At 36.3% G+C, this 24,578-nt stretch overlaps 1 protein-coding gene across 1 annotated transcript in view; it reads right to left on the reverse strand.

The window, feature by feature from the left end:
* Positions 1 to 21,010, reverse strand: part of LOC149791250 (uncharacterized) — an 81,882-nt gene extending 60,872 nt beyond the window's left edge. Inside the window, exons 1-9 of the mRNA XM_089971321.1 lie at positions 20,877 to 21,010; positions 18,414 to 18,736; positions 16,209 to 16,352; positions 15,755 to 15,893; positions 15,158 to 15,280; positions 12,326 to 12,459; positions 3,382 to 3,558; positions 2,722 to 2,765; positions 1,405 to 1,442 (exon numbers count right to left, since the gene is read on the reverse strand). Coding sequence (XP_089827447.1) covers positions 1,405 to 1,442; positions 2,722 to 2,765; positions 3,382 to 3,558; positions 12,326 to 12,459; positions 15,158 to 15,280; positions 15,755 to 15,893; positions 16,209 to 16,352; positions 18,414 to 18,637 — 1,023 coding nt within the window. The 5' untranslated portion in view covers positions 18,638 to 18,736; positions 20,877 to 21,010. The remainder of the gene's footprint in view (positions 1 to 1,404; positions 1,443 to 2,721; positions 2,766 to 3,381; positions 3,559 to 12,325; positions 12,460 to 15,157; positions 15,281 to 15,754; positions 15,894 to 16,208; positions 16,353 to 18,413; positions 18,737 to 20,876) is intronic.
* Positions 21,011 to 24,578: the final 3,568 nt, after the last annotated feature.

A 24,578-nucleotide genomic window follows, 5' to 3' on the forward strand; every position in this document is an offset into this window, starting at 1 on the left:
CGAAAAATCATACATTCTAAAATTCCTAAACATTACGCTGTAACATCTACATTCGTCTGTGAACAAAGGTGAGTTTATTTATTTCCATGCTACAGCTATACAGCCCATCCATCCCCACTCCCACCCTCATTATCATCTAAGCCACACCAGTAGTTTTACTTGTTAATATTCTTATTGTGTTAGGGGTTTTGAAATTGTTTATGTTATGTTATGTTATACATGACATAACAAACCCCTGTGGTGGTGAATTGGCAATATTGAAACAGACGAGACTATTTTTTTCCCAAATCCCTTTCTCAAGTCGAATAAAAGAATGGTGGCCAAAAATGTTCAATGAAAACAAAACATTCCAGAAGACGGAAGACGCAGCCAGTCAGAAAAGAGAATACTGCGCAATAATTTCATGGGCTTTTCTAGACCAACCAGAATCACATAAAGTAATATGTTTACATGTATAATATACAAAATATGAAACTTCACACACTGTAGGCAAAGTGTACCGACTATGTGATAAATCTTCTTAGCATCTGTCATTGTGGTTTTATATTTTTTAGAATGATTTCATATCCGTTTGCCACTGTTCAGTTTGATGCGGCATGTTGTATTTGGTATCAAATTTATTTCACTTGCTAATACTGGTGGTAAATTTATTTGCTATCAGATTTACTTGAAATGATAAATATTGTGGCACATTCCTTTACTTGTTGATTAATTAGATAAAGTGGTAATATTTTGGGGATGAGAAAACAAAGAAATTCTTCAGTATGACCTATTGTATTTTCGTGTAACATTTGTATTCCTTTTTCGAGAAAATGAAAACGTTTCTGTGTTCCAGCGAAATCAGTGACCCGACGTGGTAATGAAGGGTATCACACCCAAGAAATGTACTAGTGACTCCCAAATGTATCAGCCATCAAATTCATTAAAAGTTTAGATACTGGATGCATATTGCTACATGTTGTATCATCAAATACACAGATGAACATCGATGACAAGGTATGCTTTAGTTTCCTTTGCAGGCTTGGTATGAAACAAGGTACACTTGTTTCTTCATTCAGTTTAATGCAGAGCCTCAACGATATTTGACACTGGCTTAAAAAGAATGCACCATGTGATACAAATAAAACATTTTTCAGGCAGTGAGATCCAATACATTTCTGTGATACGTTGAATGTAAACAATAAACTCTAGCAAAGGTGAATTTCTATAAAGAAATGTTCAACTTTCGTCGCGATCCATGCAAGTGTTCAGTCAGAGTTTTGGATAAAATATTGCAATCTCTTCTAAATTTATAATTTCCAGACTTTTCTTCTTATAATGTCAGTATGTCTATACCAGCGAATGAATGACTATGCAGAGAGAGACCGACCGAAAGAGAGATATCAGAGATAGAGAGATACTTACGGCTGGAACGGTAGCCGGCTGGTTTACAATGTTGAAAGCTGAAACGTTTAATTTTAATAAAAAGATAACTATTCCAGCTACTAAGGCAGTTTAAGGTTTTATAATCAAAACACTTAATAGAGAGTCGCAAAGAAATGTAAAAAGTTTGAACATTTTTTTAAAAAAAGATGATCGATTTTAGTTTCACTGACATCCTAGAGTTTGCTACTTAACACTTAATATATCATTAATGTAATTTATGTATTTTTTTAATTATTGATACAGATGCTATTTTTCGGAGTTTCAGATAAACATTAACCTGGATTTTTAGAAATTGAAACCGTTTTAAAGGTGATATATTCAAGGAACTCTGTTCTAGCAGTGGGTGCAAAGGGCGAAAAACACATTAGAAGTGTGCATAGGGAAACATGCAAATCCAAAAGGGAAATGTTTATGGCGTTTCGAACTTAATGTATTCAGTCTAATCATCTTGCATAGATGTAAATGAGAAATGATATTTTAATTTACCTCAATCTATTACCCACAAAACCATGAATGAGTATAGCGATTTATATTGTTTGTAAAATATACAAAGTTACAACGAACATTTTCTTAATAGAATATATTAAAATGTGTATGTGTGTGTATGTGTGTATGTGTGTGTATGTGTGTATGTGTATTTGTGTGTATGTGTGTGTGTATGTGTGTATGTGTGTGTGTGTGTGTGTGAGAGAGATATTTGGATTTTTAACGTAGCTTTACAAAAAAATCAGTCATATAGCTTTATATGTCTGCAGTGTGGCAGCTTATATTGATGTCTAGCACTGGGACATCATGCCGTAGACATGTTGCATACTATCCCCACACAGTCACATTATCTTGACACCAGGCCGACCAGTCCTAACACTAACCTCTAAATGCTGAGTGCCTAGCGAGGCAGCTGTTAGTACCATTTTATAAGTCTTTGGAATGACTCTGCCGGGGTTCAAACCCGCGAAATCCCGGATCCGAAGCGGACGCTCTAACCACTAGGCCACTGGAGTACATTAAATAGGACATTTAATTATAAATGATATTAAAATAGGCATGTCGCTTTTGCTTTAATCTTATTTTGATAGTGACCACTTGTGATTGCAGCCCTTGTTAATCATTATCTTCCGATAAATCGGCAACCTTTCCTCTATTATTTTCGCATACACACATACACATACATAGATACATAGATATATACATACATAGATATATACATACACACATATACACACACATACATACATACATACATACATACGCGCCAGAACCAACACGGTAGGAGACAGAGAAAAAATAGAGACATACGTTTAACAGCTATCCTGTAGCATCTCTGCTGAGAGGTATCCATTCTGCAATAAAATACACCTGAGCTTAAATCTAACCTTTACTTCGCTTTCATTCACATAATAACTGATATTGTCATACAAATCGTTTAGTTGTTTTATTACTATATAATATTATAAGTGTGGTTAAATTCATATTTGTTCTCTTTGAAATTTTGGATGTATTTTTAATTTAAGAAGGATATGTGTAAGGGGTATATTTATAAACTTGTACAGAAAGTATAAAGTAAATCTTTACTCAGATTCCTAATATGCGTGTGTTGGTGGTAGTGTAAAATTAACTTTATCAAAGAATAGACCTGTACTGTGCATTTACGATATTAATGTACATCATTAATACATTTATTTGGAGTTTGAATTTGAATAAGTTGTACTGCGTACCATTAGAGAGAACAGGTTCGAAACTCGTAGTCAAAGTCATGCAAATCATTTATACGAAACAAGCAGAGGGTGAAAGCATTCAGAACACCCTTCACTCCGACAACACCGATGTCTGCTGTAACGCGCTGTTTAGACTTATCGTCATTGCAATGATATGTTGTATGCACAAAACGCGTATTGTCAACTGTATATCTCCCTGGTTTCTGTCCGGTTTATGTGCCATCCCCCTTCACATTCTTACCCTTTTGTGTCCTCCACATCAACACATACAATATGTTCACCAACGTCAGTTTCAAGAGGTGTCCACGTCACTGTTGCCATCTTCACATTTGTGTGGCCTGGAACGGTTCCATCCTTCACATTGAGAATCCTCAGATTTTCATGGTGTCGTCCGATGCATGAAAAGCGATCGATAAGGCTAGAAATAGAATACAGTATATTAAAATATTCAATTTAATTAATCAAAGATCATTAAGGGACGCAAGCTTTTACATACAGATCAGCGCAAAATAAAGAAGGTGTTAAATTATATTTCATGATAATAGTTTAGATGTCAGTCAAACAGTTGGCTCCCTTGTGATGCATGCATAAGACTTATCACATGACATTGTCGGCAAGATGGAGTTTAACCATTTCGTATTTCTGACACAAAAACGGACCAAATGTCTCTCTCATTACTATTAACTGCTAATTGCTGTTTACGTTCATTTTAACGCCGTCCGCCTGAATATTCGTCTTACCTAAACGTAACGTTTCATAAAGATATTTTGACAAATTTGTTTATGTTGTTGTCTGACTAATATAATCTTATATTTGTACTTATTCTAAATGAAATTTATAAAATTCATTGAATGATTGATAGCGACAGCACTGCGCATATTCTCTTGTATATCAGATTTTAAAAGAATTTATATAAAAGCACTGTTATGAAGGGAAAAAGTATTTAAAAGCATGCCAATAGTTCCAAACTCAAAAATATGTAGGTGTTGGCTGTAACAAGTGAAACGTCATTGCTGACCAACAAGATTTGTTCATAAATAAAAGTGAATGAATTGGAATAGTATCACAACGGTCGGTTAAGATTTCGGTAGCTGAGTAAAGGTCAAAGCCCTTCAATTCCCAATGACGTTACTGTACCCAATGACGTTACTGTACCCAATGACGTTACTGTACCCAATGACGTTACTATACCCAATGACGTTACTGTACCCAATGACGTTACTATACCCAATGATGTTACCATTATTTACCCTTCGGTCACACGCGAGTGTGTGTTGTATGCATAAACTGTAGGTTAAGGTGACATATTTGCGTAGCGAAATCGGCTAGCATAAAACGATGTAGCAATTCCTAATTTTGTACAGACAATTGTTAATTCTTTAGAAATGCATTTACTAAGTTTAGGGAATATACTACGACACATATAGCGACGCTTCCACAGCAGGAACAGACAACTCCGTCATTATATTGAGGTGTCATTGTGGAACTCTTCATTTATGTGAATGACTTTGCACAGAAAATCTGCTAAGTGCCACACTCACGCCAATACAATATTATTGATCATGACTATACTACATATGTGGGATTTATTTCCCGTGAGACAAAATACTAATGCAGTAATATGATTATTCATTACAACTATACTGTATATACAATATTCTGCTGATATTGTTTTCTTTGTGTGACTATATCATATTGATTCTGGCAGAGATCGTATGAGACTATTATATTGAACATGTACTGCGGTGTATATGATAACAAGAAACCTTTAGTCGCTGACCTTGACTAGACCACCCCGTGCAGATAATGAAATGAGTAGCGACTACGCCAAAGCTAACATTGGCATAATTAGTAACTATAGTAACAGCAGCGAGGATCACCAGTAATAAAATTAGAAAGATGACTTCAGCAGTATAATCAATGGAATCATTCCAGTCATGCTTACGTTAGTAGGATACATGTTTACAAGATGAAGAGTCTAAGATATGGAATTAATGTCAGGAGATTTACAAACATATTCACGTGCAACAATACAAAACTTAATGAGCCAATATACAACAGCGCAAAATAGTTTACCTCATCGGATGCTATAGTACCAGGGGCGATCATTTATGAGTTGGTATAATACTTTCTAATAATAAGTGATTTGGCCAAATACTGAATGAAAGAAAATTGTATTTAATCTTGAAATGCTATTTGATGGTAAACCTTGGTTGATGCAGACTGGTGAATTTTTTTATTACGACTCACTGCCCCGAGTTTGGAATTGCGATCACAGATGAAAACTAGTTTATCGCGAATAGCTGTATAATCAAATATTATCCTTTGAGAGTTTGTTTGCAAAATTATATGTGAGGAGTACATACGTCTGACATATTAACTATATGGTAGTACTTGCTATTATTAATACTGTGAATCAAATTTGCTCGAGTTACGTGTTGGCCTCCATGCTCGACCATGCCTTAAATGTGGTATAGGAGTAAGTCAGCTTTGCCGACCACGTGGATCTATTCATGAGTATTATCATGCGCGACGGCGAAGACACGCCAACGTAACAACCGGACGACACAAACACCGTTGAGGACAAGATACAATAGCCAGGATTGAAGTTACTGCAGTTTCAGATCCTAGTAAATTGAAACTTATAGAAATGTATTTAAAGAATTTGCAAATAGACAATCATTTTCTTTTAAATGCCAGTATAACGACCGTGCGTCAATCAAGGCAACTCGTGCAAGAGCGTGGGAAACAAATATCAAGCGGTATGCGAAAACCTGACATGAATGAATTATTAGAACTTGAAGACAAGCAGCGTCTAATGAGACAACACCCACCCACCCCGATGAACCACATCCGGTTGTAGCGGCGACGTCAAGAGTACAACAACCGAAACAATCCACACGCGAGGGTAATATTAAATATTAAGACGCGTAAGAAAAGCAAATTCACGTACGCTGTTAAGTCTCACAGACGAACGGTATCAGACCTTTAAGTAATTTTTTGTTTGGCATGATTTCCATGACAACTCATCACTATGCTCGGTCAAATAATTCGCTTTTATACGGATTCGACTCAAATGAACCAAACTGTTACATCATGTATATTGAGTAAAAATACTTGTATGAATGCCTGATAAAGCAAGTAATGCCCGTAGGCAAGTTTCAGTGGATCGATCTACAACTTTAGGTACAAAAACAAATATATGGTTAGGACATTAACAGCGACATCGGATAAAAAAAAAAAAAATTAAGTTGATCGCTAGGATACAGACGAGCTTCACTACATCCATAACGATTATCTGCTGGCACTGGAAGCGTTTGTGGTGCCCCGGGGAATGTTGTACACGGTTCAATGGGGAAAATTTGATGATTTCGTATGCAAGTTTACAGACTGCGTCAAACTAATACCAAACTTGCGCAAGGCATTTAATATTGTAGTCCACAAGCAAAGCTTGCAGTTGTATCTGCGCGTGTGTAAAGTTTGTCGGATGCTGGATGGTGCCCTACATTTATGAATACGGATCATCGGATGTACGTGACCAGTGAGTTTGAGGAAGATTTCTATAAACTGATGGGAAATGCGCCTTCGGCAAGACGCAGGAAAATTTGCGAAAGCGAATTTGCGCCGATCTTGTCCGTGATAGTAAACAAGATAATCTTCGAAAGCTTATTGCTCGCCCTGCGTTTGAGCCAAGATAATTGCCGATTGATTTATAGCTGTTCCTGCAAGCAAAACCCAAACCTGAAGCTTACAAATCTATGTTGGTGAGCTTGTGTTAGACACTTATAAGCTCTTAATGTACGAATTATATTACAACAAAATTAAACCGGTGACATCAATATACACCGAATCTATGCTGAAGCATATAACCACCAACAATGTTTATTCTGATATGGCATCAGACACACTCGCAAGAGAATTCGACAAAAAAGAGTTAAATACCATTCGAGTACCCGCTGAAAGTAATGCAAACAAAACGCTGTTCGGTAAACTGAAAGACAAACCTATAGAGGAATAGATGATAATACGCCCTAAAATGTATTTGATTATGATTGGACAATCCCGATAAAATTAAAATGTCAACAAGAGTATGTGGAATGTCTTCGGGAAAGACGCGAGTGCAGCCATATAGCCAATCTAGTCAGGACCATAAATATCATCACATTGGTGTGTACCGATGCACTAAAGTAAGTTTATACCCTATGGACACCAAAAACGATGGTTTTTCCAGTATGGTGTCAGCAAGTACGCTAACGGGTACCACGTGATTGTGAATCAGCTTGCGATTGATGCGCTAGCGCTTGAAAATATACATTGGTGGTAAATCTGTATCCACGGAAACAACTTTCAGTTCTTCTTGCACATACACTTTGATTTGTGCCGTCGTCCACTCGACGATGGCGCAAAATGGTAACGTGCTAGCTGTCTGGGGAAAATCAATATGGTTTACGATTGTACATGAATTGATGGACCAGACGGGGTCATCAGCACGACGTTGCCCACCTTCTGACTCTGGGAGATATATTTATGGAAACAAATTGTTTCTGAATGGGGCTAACACATGTGGTTGTAAAATTGATGTATGCGTTACGATGATAGGCGTACGTCTGCCGAATCACCGTGGCAGGTTTTAACCCAATTACGGGTATGATTTTATTACTCAACGCTGGTATCGATGAACGGATCCGTGTTACCCACTTGCAAGATCGCTCTGGAGTGCAAGCATTCCGTGTGTGATTTATTAAAAATTATTGCGTGTTCTGATGAACGAATAATTTTTCTTCAAGTGTACGGCTAAATCGTTCCACAATTGCTTGATCACGATGCATGCCAAACATACAGATACATATCAGCTCGCTGACGCGCATATCACGTCCATGACAGGCAGGCAGCAAGAACACAATCTATAGATTCTTCTCTTGGCATGATCGATAATTCAGTCATATATTCAGGCCTACAAAACATTGTATAACGGAAAATACTTTTCACCAGGATATTTGTTTCACGATGTCCTGGATAGCTTTGTTAACGCAGACTTATTTGCTCCATACTGGATACAAGTTTCCAAGTTTGCGGTTCGACTTTTATGTGTTTGAACTACAGTTGGACAAGTGGTATATATTTTCATGCGGCATCGCACACATTACATGATTGTTATAAAACAGCTGACATTCAACATGGCATTACGAAAGAGTCAAAGCTCCACGTTTACCGCCATCGAATTCTCTGCTCAGAACATTCAATCAGAGTGATATGTTTGCACACTTTGATCGCGAGTTCATTATTGGTCAGGACGGACGACCTACGATCCTATAACGTACCCAACGAATTCACAGAAGCGGTTCAGATGTCTTGGAGAAGCAAATTGTTCATCAATGGTTTCGCTTCCACAATTGATCACGCTCCTACCATTGATGACCTTGACCCGAGCGCGATAAATTTTGATGATTATGATGATGTGACGCTTGAACATCAAGACAACCCAACGAGAATATTTTCCTAAGGCCAACACAGAAAAACAGACGTTATCTAACTCAGCTATCGGTATACGTGTCTAAAGTGATCCGTGAAAAAAACTGCAAAATATTATTACATTAACTCGCATGGCCTTACAAACATTCGTTGGGCTTTGTGTGTCACCGACAACTGGTGGATCGAGTTTTGAAATATGTTCGCGGATGCCACTCAAAGACCTGTATAGTTTCCTTATTACTGACTTGTTCGGAACTTCCGAAAACCATCGGGCCGATTTGGATAAAGTAATTTAACAACTATGATAAACATATACAGTGACGAAATACGCTAGAGATGTTCAAGTAAAGATGATTTTGACCGGCTGCGCAAATCCGCGCGTGAACAACTGGAACTTCTTCTACAGTACGTGGGTGCACGCAAACGTGTCAAAGATATATTCCAGGCAATATAAACTGCAAGGGAAAATTCCACAGAGAGTTTTGAATAAGCATTTGCTCCGCTGATCTAGACAACAAAGAGTTTGTAGTCATGACAGCGGAGAGTGCAGTACAAGCAAAGAAAGTCGTGATCACCACTGCCGCGGTGACGGGGATAGAACAACAACCTGGTACAATCAAGAGTGCGCAAGAATAATTAGTACAAATACAACAACAATGAGAGGGCTTTGGAGGGAACGTTAAGAGACACTTGCTCGTGTTCCACAACATTAACCGTCCGTGTACACATTACAACTAACCAAGTCGGTCCAAAAGTTTAAGGAATCAGTACGATATATGATTTCTGAGAAATCTGTAGGTTTTGCCACAAGGGTACCTCATGGCAAGTAATTAAAACTACATATGTTGGAGTCTCTACCTTCGGAAACTAGCGGCATCACCTCACTAAGAACAGACCCAGATAGGGCATTCGGAGAGTGGAATGAAATTAATCAAACAAGAAATGATAATGCTGTGTGGACTTGATTTTTTAGCAGCTTGTTACAATCTATCAAAGTATAGGTGAAACAAATATCAAACAGTACTGGAATACTTTGCCAATACATCCAAAACAGTATATTTACAATTAATATACAGAACCAGCTTGGGGAAAAAGTGTCCCGTGGAGGATGTGCCTATCACGGAAGAACAATAATACTTCCCATCGATGAACCACCCAAACATGGAAAAGGTCTCAGTGGTCGTGCATGTAAACGTGGCAGAGAAACTACAGGTTCCATAACAACCAAAGGGTTTTACAGATAAATGAACTCGTGGATCTGTCGGAAACACTAGACAGGTCAGTTTGAGATTACACCAACGCCCAGCAACTGTTAAATCAGGCCGCGTCGATTTGTCAGTAGCTTCTTACCAACGACACCATGGACTCTGGGGCGTTTCGTTTCTTGATGCACGAACTCACTGAAGACATCAACGATGTGTATTACACTGATGATGAATCTGTACAGTAAAACGTTGATATTAAGCAGTTGTTGCTGAGAACGGTCCTAGGTTGGCCAGAAGAATTTCACGTTGACGGAAAAATCTTACGCATAGGATAAAATATCTCGCCAAAAATATTAACAATTCCACACCACGACACTGGGTAATCCCACATGTTATGCCATCAATAGCATATACAGTTCAGATTCCATATTCAGGAAGTGGAGCTTCCACAAGTATTGCGTGGGAGTAATCGACGACATCCCACGCTTGTGTATCTTCCATGCAATAAACCACCAGGACTGATACATATTAGGCCTGTGCTAAGAGACCTTGACAATACAACTGCACATTATACATCTATCTGATATTTAATACAATGACAATAGTACGTGGACGTGTGACACCAGTGCGTGTTATTAACGCGAGAGAACCTTACATTAATTATTACGAAAATGGCACTGGCGATGTTTTTCATGGATTATTTACAGGAACGCCAAAGGTTCTCTCGACCTTGTCTTTGTGTGTAAACTAAGTTGTAATGCTAGTCGTTGATAGCATCAAAAATGTTTCTGCGGATCAGTTGAAAACTCTAAGATTGAGAGCGGTTCGGTCAATTCCAGTACGGCTGTGACAATTAGTAACTCGGACACCACCAACGGTCGATCCAAAGGTTCCAGGTACACTTCCACAAATAGCTGCATTTCCATCGACAGCATTACATGCAAGCCCCGGTCACTAAAATCATGAATGAAGCTGTTCAATTACATCCAGCTGATTCGATGCTTGCGAATGCAGTAATGGGAAGCAGATTACATTTGCGGACTAAGCCTGGACATGTAAAAGGTATTAGACAACACCGACAATGCATAAACAATGGCATCCGATTCTACATTTGATATGACCGTGCTTTTAAAGATGGATAGAAGCAAAGACCATATCCAGTATTATTCGTACCTGGATAAAGATCCCTAAACAAAATACCAAATAGAATTACAAATATATAACACGTCTCGTTATTGTCTTCCGTGTGAAGCTTTCTTACAAATCGATGCAAATTTGTGCAAATCTTTGCAGCCAATGCTAATTACGATTCTGATGAAAAGGTTGGATTTGTTAATAATGTCATCATGGCGTTATTTATCAGCGTACATAGTTTCATCGACTCGAAAAGAAATTGAAGCATTTTTGAGCAATGCAAACGTTGACACGACAGTTAACCGAATTGGAAGATATAGCGACGATTACTCGAGTTCCGTTGGTCCGTCTGGGGTGTTTGAAAAGGATGCAAACGAATATGGAGATCATATCGAGTATTTCCGGCATCAACTTCACAAGCTGCATGCGTGTATCCACAACCCGGTAATTTTCTTGACAGACCTGTCATTGCCTGCAGCGTTATACATAGTAAATGCCTGCATTACAATCCTGGAATCACGGCGCGTTGACAACTGAAAGGTCGTTCATTTGTTGCCATTTTCGATCATACACTGGGGTTTTGCAGAGATAGCAACGCCAATCAGAGTTGTCATGGCCAATGCTGGCAAAATAATTTCGATATGATTACATTCACAAGTACATATCTATCCCAAACTGCCCTCAGCAACACAAAGCAGTCTCAGTAGGATTAATAAGTTCTACTTGGTGGCTATCGAAGATATAATAATTAGTATGGCGCAGTTAGATGCCGTATTGGCTGAACTGGCAAACCACTGACGACTTGGTTCACACATACGGAACCGAAGCGTTACCGACCCAAAACAGGTGACTGATTACAGACAGTGCAATTTGAGTAACTGTTTGACAGTGTATATCAATTATGGCTCACCGTTTACGTTAGCAGATTTTGATTTGCACAGTAAGTCTTTCACGAAAGGAGAGAGTTTCCACAATGACACAGCATATACAGAAATGGAATTGTCTGCACCTGTGGTGTCAGCGTTGTTGTCGCAGTGCATTCAGAAAAATTCGCAATTGTAGTAATTGTATTTCTTTAAAAAGATGAGCAATTGCATTTTTTAATAGTAATAGCTATATCGCTTTTGCTAGCATATTTCTCTACTCAAAACCGTTTACCCTAGCGTTAGAACTATTTCAACTGATTAACATACCGCTTACACTCGCTTGTGACGGAAGGGTAAAAATGAATAATTTCATGCGGTATAGAAGATCACTGACCTATCTCAGCTACCGAAACCTTAACCGCCTATTGTGATGCTGCTATGGCCATGCATGACCTCAATTAATAAAGTTTAATAATGCCACTTTTCAATTTCTGAGTTAATTACTTACGCTGGTGAAACAGGTTCGGCATATACATCAACTTTCCAGGTTGTACCTGAGTAAATGTTGAATCTAAGGTTGTCCGCTGGTGTCGGGTTTATGAACTTGGGTTCATTTATTTCATCCAAAAACTGAACCATGAACTGAAGAAATGTATGACTAATTAATGAAATAGATCTTTATACATGAAAATGTTAACTATAAAAATCACATACATTCATAAAATTAAAGACAAAAGTTGCATGTTTTCCCAAAGTTTTCAATATAATTTTATAGTGTTAAGTCCAAAGAACAGTTTTCAAAACAAAAATGCCTTCGGGGTTATTCTGGCCGTACCCTAGTTGCGGAGTAAATTAGTGAAGGCCATTTCCTTAATGCTTCACATTTGAAAGAGTATCAACATTCTAAACGCCTATATCCTACTGACAAGATATTGCACCTGTGAGAAATGATTTGTTTTTGTCTTTTTACTTTCCTTTTTTCCTTTCGATTCCTCTCATCGCAGTGAGTAAAAATAATAGAGAAAAGAAATATTTTACTGAATTGAGGAGATGACACAGGCTTGTTCATCCCAGTTTGTCTTTCATTTCTTCAGAACCTGTGCCAGTGACAGTGTACATAATTTTAAAATCAAATATGGTAGCATTACAGTCAAGTCCCTAAAAGATAATGATTGGAACAAAACCTTTGGAATAAAATGTTTGTGTATTAAGTTGATTGATGTGATACAATCTAGTGAAACGACAAAATTATAAACTGGTTATTAACATGTCAACAAATTCAAAGAATCTGATCCCTCTCTGTGTATGATATAATGTCTGCAAAACAATATCCCAATCCCATTACTTAACACGATCAGGCTGTGTGCTAGCAGTTCATCTAATCACAAGTTACATAATGGCCTAGATGAAACAATGTGTCTGAAAGCCTCCACATTAAACGTTCGAGGGCAGATAATTATTTAATGCGCTATTTATATTAATTTGTTTGACTACATAGAAGACAAAGTTTGCATCTGCAAGTACCTATCGAAGCAAACCGCTGATATAGGCTTACATATACTAATATATGATGCACATAGGCGGGATTTTCATGACGTCCATAATTTTTGTTTAATGTCTCCCTTACGAGCACGGCCTCACTAGATGTGGTGAATGATTATGGTTTTACCGGTATATGTACATTGGTTATAATTCAAAATTCTAGTCTATGTACTTAATTAATTTCTACGAGCGTATTCAAACGTTTGAAGACAATACCGTCAACACTTAATTTACAAGGTTATTTAAATGTTCAAAACTTTCATTACTGAGAAATGAGATCGTAAAATTGATGGTGCATGATGGCCGAAGAGTACGATTTCACCTTGGCCGAAAGAAAAGTTATTTGAAAATCCCTGTATGTAAAACGTACTTATATTCCCGCTCTACGCAAAGTACACAATCGTTTGAAACTGTTAACACAAGCTTCTTGTCTGCAAATGTGTTGATACTGGGCAGCAGGAAAGGGGACGCAATTTCTGCTCGAAATGAGCTTGATACCATGAAACGTTTTGACTGCTTCAATTTTAAATGTAACAGGACAACTTTGCCACACGTAATACAGTAGTTCAACTTTTGCCAGCTCATTTTATGTGACTAAATACTGGAGTATTCATTCCATGAATAAAATGCATTGCTACGTATATACACGTATATTGGTTTGTTGGGTTATTTTTGTTGTTATTGTTTTGTTTTTTGCTTGTTTTATTTCTGATAAGCAAACTTGAATGGGCCGTATATATCTTAACGCTTCCTTACATCCGGTAAATAATTTTTGATGTAAATATTAGGACAGAATTTTTGAGTAAAAGTATTAATATTGAAATTTTCTCTTAATTGTATGAACAGTAATTTTTCATTAAATTATATTGAAAGTAATTTTTCACTAAAATATACTGAGATTAATTTTATCTATTGGTGTAATACAAACTGTATGCTATTTTATAAAGATCGCGCTTTTAAGAGCAGTTGCAGAAATCCATAAAATACATTTCTCTTGCATCTAAAGGTCAGTAATTTAGACTTAGTGGAAAGCTGCTGAACAGTCAAATTATTAAATCAATAATGAATGGGTTAAACGAGATGATTCATACGGTTTCCGTGGGAAAGGTCGAGAGCCTTGTTCTGATCCGAAATTGGGAAAAACAAAACTGTATAAATAGAGACCAGACTTACGCATAATTAGTTCGTTTCTCGAGTCAGAGCAGCTCTGTATTTTCCTTACAGCGATTCCGTACCGCATTACCCAAGATTTATCCGTATATAGACCGTTGACACCCTTGTTAAGAGAGCCTGAACTCCTTCTTCTCTCTCTCTCTCTCTCTCTCTCTCTCTCTCTTTAACCATGGGCAAGGACATTTCTTAACTTATGAGTAATCCCTACTCATAGCAAGAAGAAGGTTAAGAAGGTTATGCTACATCCCTTATCATAACATACATATTTTTAGTATAGTTCGTAATCACGTTTTGTCGAGATTTGTAATGGTGCATAGCATCAGCGTCAATACAGGTTTGTAAAGCCCACCTAACTGTCTTTTGTATCATTTATAAACCTAAGTAGACCCTGACATTACTAAGCTCCTAACTGATGTTTTCATTTTGTAATTAGATTTATACATGTAAACGATGCAGGACTGGTTATTTACAATAAACATCTCTTTTGATTTTATAATTTTATAACCTTCCGGACAGCAGGGTTATATATTATTTGCGCCCTTCTAACCAATGTTGTTCTGAATATTTTTTCTCTTACCAAACACCCATTAAAATATTTTCGATAATCCACATATTTTGCATTTACCTGTACACCGACAGCAAACCTTGAAAACCCATCTGCATAGTCCCTTATCGAAACTGCAATACCACCTAAGCTGCCGTTATGGTAACCTAAGCTTCTGTAAGAGGGGACACTGATTACACAGTCCTGGATCAAATAATAATAATAATAATAATAATAAGAAGAAGAAGAAGAAGAAGAAAAAGAAGAAGAAAAGGAAGAATTTTAGTAATAGTAGCAATCAGTAGTAATAGTTTTAGTTAACCATCATCATTCTTAACTTTTGTAACATCATCACCATTGTCTTTGTCATTATCATCAACAACATCTCAATCATCGTCATGAAAATAAGTGTCATTTCCAATTACATAATGTTAACTGTATATGCTGCATACATGATAAAACTTCAAGTTTTCTCTAAAACAAGGTAATATGCTTTATTACAGACAGGAAACATGTGAACGTGAGTGAGTTATGAGTCCATCTGCCAAATTTAAAATAGAAACCTTGAAAATGCATTCGTTGATATTCAATGAAAATTCAGAGATAATCTCCGTTCAAAGACTAAACAGATAATGTAGAAAAGTTTGCAAATGCATCAAAGTAATAAATCGGACCTACCTCTGTTGCAGTTACATTTGGAAGCTGATGAATGGAAATAAAGCCGGCCTCGACGTATTCAGACATTTTGCAATGTAATAAATCTCCGTCTGGATCCATAACTGATATTCGTATGTAATTGACTTGTCCCAAGAGAAGTCTGAGAAATATGATAAATCATAGTATCATGATGACGCAGTGAAATATACACGATACATGGAAATATGTCTTATTTTTATTGTTACGTTATTATTGACCTTGGTGTTCTAAACGACAAAACGTACGAGTGATATTAAATTGCAAGACGTTTTATTTTTGTGACTTGACTCGCGTTACTGTTAATATACAGTATATAATACTTTCAGTTATAAAAACACATGTATGAATTATCATCCTCTATACATTCATTTTTATAGTTATTATACAGTTTGCATGCATATTTAATCACTCTTCCTCAAAATGACGAACTTCCTACCTATAGAAGGGCTTGCTGAAAGCTTGTGGACTGTTGTTTGGTTTTCCTGTGTCACTCCGGAGGTCTGGCATAACCCTTATTTGCACATGCCACGCCCTGTTATCGCCCTGCAGAGAAAGACTTCTCCATGACAAGCCCCCAAAGCTGGAATAAGGGAAATATTTTCTAATTTAAAAAAAAAAACTCTGTTAAATTACAGACGAGAATTGTAAATTAATTTAAAGTGGAGGGAATCTATATATCTAAGACTTCATCAATCCATGTTGCCTTATTTGCTCATCTCAGCACAGCGAGGTCAAACCTGAAAATAACGTTACTTAAATGCATGTGATCTGTATGAAAACTAAATTGCTCTCAACAGGGCATTTTTTGTCTTTAAATATATTATCCTGGTTCACAGTGCTAATGTTTGCTGTATTTAGAGTGCTGCCTCTCAACCAGCAGTTTTATCCAAAGTTTTAACAGTACACCGATGAGTATGCCTCGTAAATGATATAACGAATCAGACAATTTAAACTACAGAGCTGTCTAATTTTTTGGTAATTCAATTATTATTTACTAATTACGGTCAATACAGTTGGAAGACCAAACTGTCGGTATAAACCAAACAGAAATGGGACCACTCAATAATATCAAACTTATTTGTCATCATTATACAGATGTTCACTGATTCAAGGGAAGTAAAAACCTGTCTATAATAATTACTCCCACTGAACTTCAGTACAATGCCAATTATTGACAGGTTTGCTAAAGTCGTATTTGTTACCCTTGACACCTGACTTAGGGAACACCGGGTCCGGTAGAGGAGAAAAATCCAGTCCTTGCCAAAATACTCTCGAAGTGGTCTAAAGTGCTCGCCGTTACCGATCACTGATATCTCACGTCTGTTCACGTGGGTTCGAGCCTCGGGCTTGGCCAACGTAGGTATGTGAGAGAGCTTACCAGTAGCTTCTCATGGGTCGCTGGTTTTAACCCGGGATTCCCGGGTTCTTCCTCTACCAGTTATACTGGTGGACATGTATAGCCTATTGTGTGCTGAACAATGGCGTTAAGCCCATAACAACAACAGTAACAACTCTCAAAGACCTTTGATTTGACACGCATGATGAAACACTGATAAGGTCCTACTTTTGGACCCCTTTTACCCCGTCTCGTCTCTACATTTGAAGTCTGAAACATTACCGTAAATCTAAATCCGGATATACAAAATTTAAAGCCCGCTTAGTAGTCATATACCATATCAAAAGACCGTTTAGAAGTCATAGACCAAGAGCTTCATCATGGATTGTACAACGTTTTGGATTGACAAGGAAATTACCAAAGTGGTCTCATTACATTCTATTTCATCACCTTTGACCCCTGCTTTGGTAACTCATGGACTACATAGATATTTAAACTTTTGTCTGTAATGTAATATTCCCGGAGACCATCCATTTGACGCTCATGAAGACCTGCTTTGAGTATGCCTTACATCATCTGATCCACTAATACCTCCTCCCTCCCGGAGGATCAATAAGTCGTACTGGAATTCCAAAATCTTTCTGAAAAAGTGTAATCACAATAATACAATATTTGCTTTTGCAAGAAACCTGACGTACGCACGTGCGGACACAAAAGTAAAACTAATTTATCTGGGTTTGTTTGTTTGTTTTTTTTTCCGAAATGTACACATAATGTGACTTTTATAATCTTACGACCTTGCACAATCGTTTAAAAAATTTCAAAATTATGAAACAAAACCTTGTCCCTGAGTAATAAAATTAATGACAAACATTTGATAACTTAAGTAGCAAGCTGTCATCGTTAAATAACTGGACACGTGTCACAACAAGTGCTCGTGCATTTTCCTTACTTATGTCTTCCCCCGTAAGATACTTACTCCTCTCAGACGAAGAGAAATAAACGAAAACATTGTTACGTTTGCAAGAAACTTGACGCTCGTAAATGCGGACACAGTCAGGAAACTAATATATCTGGTTTTTCTGTTCTACAATGTAGACATAACTTGACTTATATCACCTTCAAAATGATGAAAAATACGTTGTTCTTAAGTGATAAAATCAATGATAAACGTTTGACAATTTACATAGCAAAGTATATAACAAGTCGCGTGTCATTATAATTTCTTTTCTTATGTCTCTCCGCATGAAGCAATTACTTGTCTCCAACAAAGAGAAATACATTAAGCATAGTATTTTGTGTTACCTGAAGTCCATGTATGGTGCACCAGGAATCGTCGGAAAGCGAAAAACAGTCCAATCCTGTTCCCATCCAGACAATTCATTGACATATATGACAGTCTCCTTCATGCTTTGGTAGATCTGTTGGCTTATGTCAGTATAATTTACGGTTCTAGATCCGTTCATTTTGTATTGAACCGTCCAGTTCCCAAAGTAGCGACTGTCACCCTCTTTCTGAAACACTTCCATCCTGGATAGTTTGGTGTCCGAATTTATTGCCGCCCTGGAGCAATGTAAACCGCATGGTCCCAGACCCAATACCCATCCGCTGATAAGATCTAGTTGGACCTTTGTGTAGAAAGAAAAATGATTGACTAGTAAGTGGATTAATACGAAATTAGATGGAGGAATATTAATCAATAGTTTCATAATTTTATAAAACATTTAATTAGTTCTACGAGTCATGATTATGTAATATCTAAAAAGTACAAAATTAATTTAATTAATTTATGCACTGTGCTATTTATTAACAATTTTAGATAACTCGAAGAACAAAAGATGTAATACAAAATTATAAATGACTAGAATAGACTAGATTATATAACTCGAGGAACAAGGGGATTTAGTACCAACCTACACTAGACTTGTCTATATTAGATTATATGAGTCGAGGAACAAGAGGATGTAGTACCAACCTACACCAGACTTGTCTATACTAGATTATATGACTCAAGGAACAAAAGGATGTAGTACCAACCTATACCTGACTTGTCCATACCAGATTATATGACTCGACGAACAAGAGGATGTAGTACCAACCTATACCTGACTTGTCCATACCAGATTATATGACTCGAGGAACAAGAGGATGTAGTACCAATCTATACCTGACTTGTCCATACCAGATTTTATGACTCGAGGAACAAGAGGATGTAGTACCAACCTATACCTGACTTGTCCATACCAGATTATATCGCTCGAGGAACAAGAAGATTTGGTACCAACCTATATCTGACTTGTCTAAACAAGATTATTTGACTCGAGGAACAAGATGTACTACTTGAAAATACCAGACTAGACTTGAACAAAGTATATAATTCGAGTAAGACAAGGATGCAGTACTAACCTATACATTGTTAGGCTTGACTAGATTATATAAGTCGAAGAACAAGAGGATATAGTACGAAGTAAAGAATGTTATACTTACCTACTTAAACCAGATTAGACTAGATTTTATTTGTGTGCCTCTTCTTAATTTAGGTCAGGTGATTTGTGGTACGGTTCAACTGGTCTCTTGGATAAATATGTGCAAATAAATTTTTGTCCTCGCATACAAGACAGAACAATTAATGTTAAAAAGTGCTACAACGCGCATTGATGTGAAGATTTAAATTGTTAATATTCATTCATGAAATTACCACTCGTATTATTTACATTGCCTGAAAAAAAAGATGCAGAATGGGTGATTCAGTCAACACTCAGCACAAAGACAAATGAAACAAACTGTAAAAACATCAGATGCGACGCTTGATTCATGCTTGTATAAAATGAAGAGAAGAAAAAAAAACGTGCATTTTCATATCTGGAACTGGGAATGGTGCTTTGAAAAATGTTCATTGTAAATGGACTGTTTCTAAAGCTTTGTTTAATTTGATATAATAAAGCATAGTTGAAGGGCTACAACGAAATGATTTTTCTAGCAATTGTGACGGATTTAAAGACTTTTTCCATCTAGACTGGACCCGACTAAACTACCTGTACATTACACCTAGAAGTACTGGTTTTTAATAAAGTATAATAAAATATAATATTTTTATTAAGTTGTGTCTACAAATATATTTATTCATTTATACATATTGGTCTATAAATATGCCAAACCTGACATCCACACGAATACACCGGAGAAGGCTCTGCATATGTCATTTAGATTAAAAACGCCGTAAATATGCTTAAAAAATGCCATTTTCAAATAACCTAAATAAAAGCAATATAAAATTACTTTTCTGATGCTAGTGATAATAATAATCTTGTAATGTCAAACCACGGTTGAATTATATATATCTTCATTCTTCAGATTTACATTAAATATCATTTCATACTTCTTATAATACTTTGATTTTTGTCTGAGGCAGAGACCTTGGGAAGAAAGACGAAGATGTCTCTACACGAATATTTCTGAAATCGTACATCTGCAAATCCTTTTATTCTTGCCAAAAACAGTTAAGACATTTGTCAAATGTGAGGAGTAACTCCGTCTATCCTCAGAGATGACATTAACTATTCCCCTACAATCTAAGATATCATTACTGTCCTTTAATATGTGATGACTGAAACATCATTATTTCCAAGCGTATAATAGAAAAGTTACTTAAAAATCTTAGTCTAAGGACTTTAATGAAACTATGACAAAATCATTCATGACTTTATAACGTATTTGTGTTTGTATTCGACGATACGATGAATGACGAAAAAGAAGAGAAAGTGCAACCTCCAATCCATTTGTTCCATTTATAATGACGTAACTCAGGGACGCTCCGTGGAATTGTCCAAACTCACTGATAATTCTCTCGGGCGCAAGACAACTTATAAGGACAAACAATAGTAGAGCCTTGGAATGATCCATCCTGAAAATAAACGCATGGGTTATATAGGTTATACGCTGGTAATCAATGCCATAAACATACGCGTATACACGTTTATGATGTTGAAAACGATGCAAGATTGAACACATTAGGCTGTTTGGTACCAGTTTTTCAGCATATGAAGGATAAAATGCAAGGAAACTTTTCAATTGTCGCTGCGAATATTTCTCGCCTCCTGAATGACACGGTTGATATTGTAGTGCGTTCCCTAAAATGGATTGTATAATCCCTTAAGTAAGAGCGAGTTGGTTAGATGGTATGATTCGCACCCTCAACTCTTCTTTTGCGAGTTAGGCATGCTAACCATTGCATTACAAACCCCCACAGCTCAGTCGCCTCTTAGGGCATACAGGAAGGCGCGTTGGACACGTACGTACATACATACAGACAGACAAACAGATAGACAGATATGCAGACATACATAGAAGCATACATACATACATACAGGATGTCAAATTGAAATGGCAGTAACTTATTAGATACAAACTGCATTGTTGTCTCAGAAGTATCCTACCAATATGGTCACATGGTCATCCAAAAGCAAGGACTATGAAACAAGTCACACGTTAATAATGTATATATCACCACTTTTCTGAAATACGTCTGGAAGAAAACATTCAGCCGATGCAATACTTGCTTTCATCTTCAGACTGGTTTACATTTAACTGCTTTTTCCAACACATTAAAAGGAAAGAAATTCAGTTATATCATCCATGAACTAGGCCATTCACAATATCTACGCTGTGGTCAGAGAAAGCGTTGTCATATTCTTCTTTTCGACAAACCCTTTTTCCTCACAATACCAGTCAGCAACAAAAGCCCTTCCTAGGCCTTGTTTACTTACATGACTCAGTCGTTCGCGACTGAGAGCTCGAACACTACTGACAATTCTTGATCACTGGGAGAGATATAGGCCCAATCTTGATCTCGACACGTCATTACTAGAACAAATCGATGCAAATCATGTCAGAGCAATGTCAAGCATTATCTCAGTTCAAATGAAAATAAAACTAAAATGAACAATTTTGTCCTGGGGATACATAATTGTTTTCTTTAAAATTACAAAGCATGCATACGGCTATTACGATTTTCAAGCATCACACATTTGGATTTCCATTTAAAAATCTATAAATGTGTCCTTGTCTAGCCTTGCACCTGATCCCGGTTTTTCGAAAAAATCTTTCAAGCTCTAAACTTAAGTTCAGTTTGGATTATGATTAACTCATGATTATAGAAATTCCATGAGTTTCTTAAGTTTCTTCACTGCCGTGTTTTAATTTTACCAAAAGAAGTATATGTGCAAAAATTGTTTCTGATGTTGTAACTTTGCAGTTAATCTAGAGTTCTTCCTGAAAGCAAAATAAAGTGTCTGGTTGTAATACCTGACTCCATCCTTATCAATTTATTTGACTATCACGTCAGAATTCAATTTACAACGCGTATAACTCTGTCATAATGTATTCAGTCTTCACGTATCATATTAGAATGAGTGAGATTATATTTTAAACCAGCCATTGTTATGCAGGTGTTCCAACTAATAAAGAATGATACAACGTATTGCCGAAAAATGAAAAAGAACACAACATATTGCTCATTAAAAAGGATACGACATTTTACCCATAAACAAGGATACAGTATGTTTTCCATAAGAAGGACACAACGTGTTTTCTGTAAAAGAGGATACAACATATTGTCAAAAAGAACGATACAACATAGTATCCATAAGAAGGATACAACATATTATCCATAAGAAGGATGCAACATATTGTCCATCAGAAGGATACAACTTATTGTCCATAAGAAGGATACAACTTATTGTCCATAAGAAGGATATAAAAAATTGTCCATAAGACAGATACAAGTTATTATCCATAAGAAGGATACAACCAATTATCCATAAGAAGGATACAACATATTATCCATAAGAAGGATACAACATATTGTCCATAAGAAGGATGCAACATATTATCCATAAGAAGGATACAACATATTATCCATAAGAAGGATGCAACATATTATCCATACGAAGAATACAACTTATTATACATAAGAAGGATACAACATAGTATACATAAGAAGGATACAACATATTATCCATAAGAAGGATGCAACATATTATCCATACGAAGAAAACAACTTATCATACATAAGAAGGATACAACATAGTATACATAAGAAGGATACAACATATTATCCATAAGAAGGATGTAACATATTATCCATAAGAAGGATGCAACATATTATACATAAGAAGAATACAACTTATTGTAAATAAGAAGGATGCAACATATTATCCATACGAAGGATACAACATATTATCCATAAGAAGGATCCAACATATTGTCTTTAAGGAGGATACTACATATCGTCCATAAGAAGGATACAGCTTATTATCCATAAGAAGGATACAAAATATTATCCATAAGAAGAATACAACATATTATACATTAGAAAAATACAACATATTATACATAAGAAAGATACAACTTATTGTCCATAAGAAGGATACAACATCTTATCCATAAGATGGATACTACGTATCGTCCATAAGAAGGATAAAATATTACCATAAGAAGGATACAACATATTGTCCATAAAAAGGATACAACATATTATCCATAAGAAGGATACAACATATTATCCATAAGAAAGATACAACATATTGTCCATTAAAAGGATACAACATAGTATCCATAAGAAGGATGCAACATATTATCCATAAGAGGGATACAACATTTTATCCATAAGAAGGATGCAACATATTGTCCATAAGAAATATGCAACATTTTATCCATAGGAAGGATACAACATATTGTCCATAAGAGGGATGCAACATATTATCCATAAGAAGGATGCAACATATTGTCCATAAGAGGGATGCAACATATTATCCATAAGAAGGATACAACTTATTGTCCATACGAAGGATACTACATATCGTCCATACCAAGGATGCGACATAAGATCCATAAGAAGAATGCAACATATTATCCATACGAAGGATACAACATATTATACATAAGAAGGATGCAACATATTATCCATACGAAGGATGCAACATATTGTCCATAAGAAGGATACTGCATGTCGTCCATAAGAAGGATACGACATAGTGTCCATAAGAATGATACAACATATTATACATAAGAAGGTTACAACATATTATCGATAAGAAGGATGCAACATATTTTCCATAAGAAGGATGCAACATGTTATCCATGAGAAGGATACAACTTATTGTCCATAAGAAGATTGCAACATATTATCCATAAGAAGGACAAAACATATTATCCATAAGAAGGATGCAATATATTATCCACAAGAAGGATACAACATATTATGCATAAGAAGGATACAACTTATTGTCCATAAGAAGGACACTACATATTATACATAAGAAGGATACAACCTATTATACATAAGAAGGATACAACATACTGTCCATAAGAAGGATGCAACATTTTGTCCATAAGAAGGATACTACATGTCGTCCATAAGAAGGATACAACATATTGTCCATAAGAAGGACACAACATATTGTCCATAAG

This window comes from Sinohyriopsis cumingii, chromosome 9, assembly GCF_028554795.1.
Source record: "Sinohyriopsis cumingii isolate HCF-2022 chromosome 9, ASM2855479v2, whole genome shotgun sequence".
Classification (NCBI taxonomy): domain Eukaryota; kingdom Metazoa; phylum Mollusca; class Bivalvia; order Unionida; family Unionidae; genus Sinohyriopsis; species Sinohyriopsis cumingii.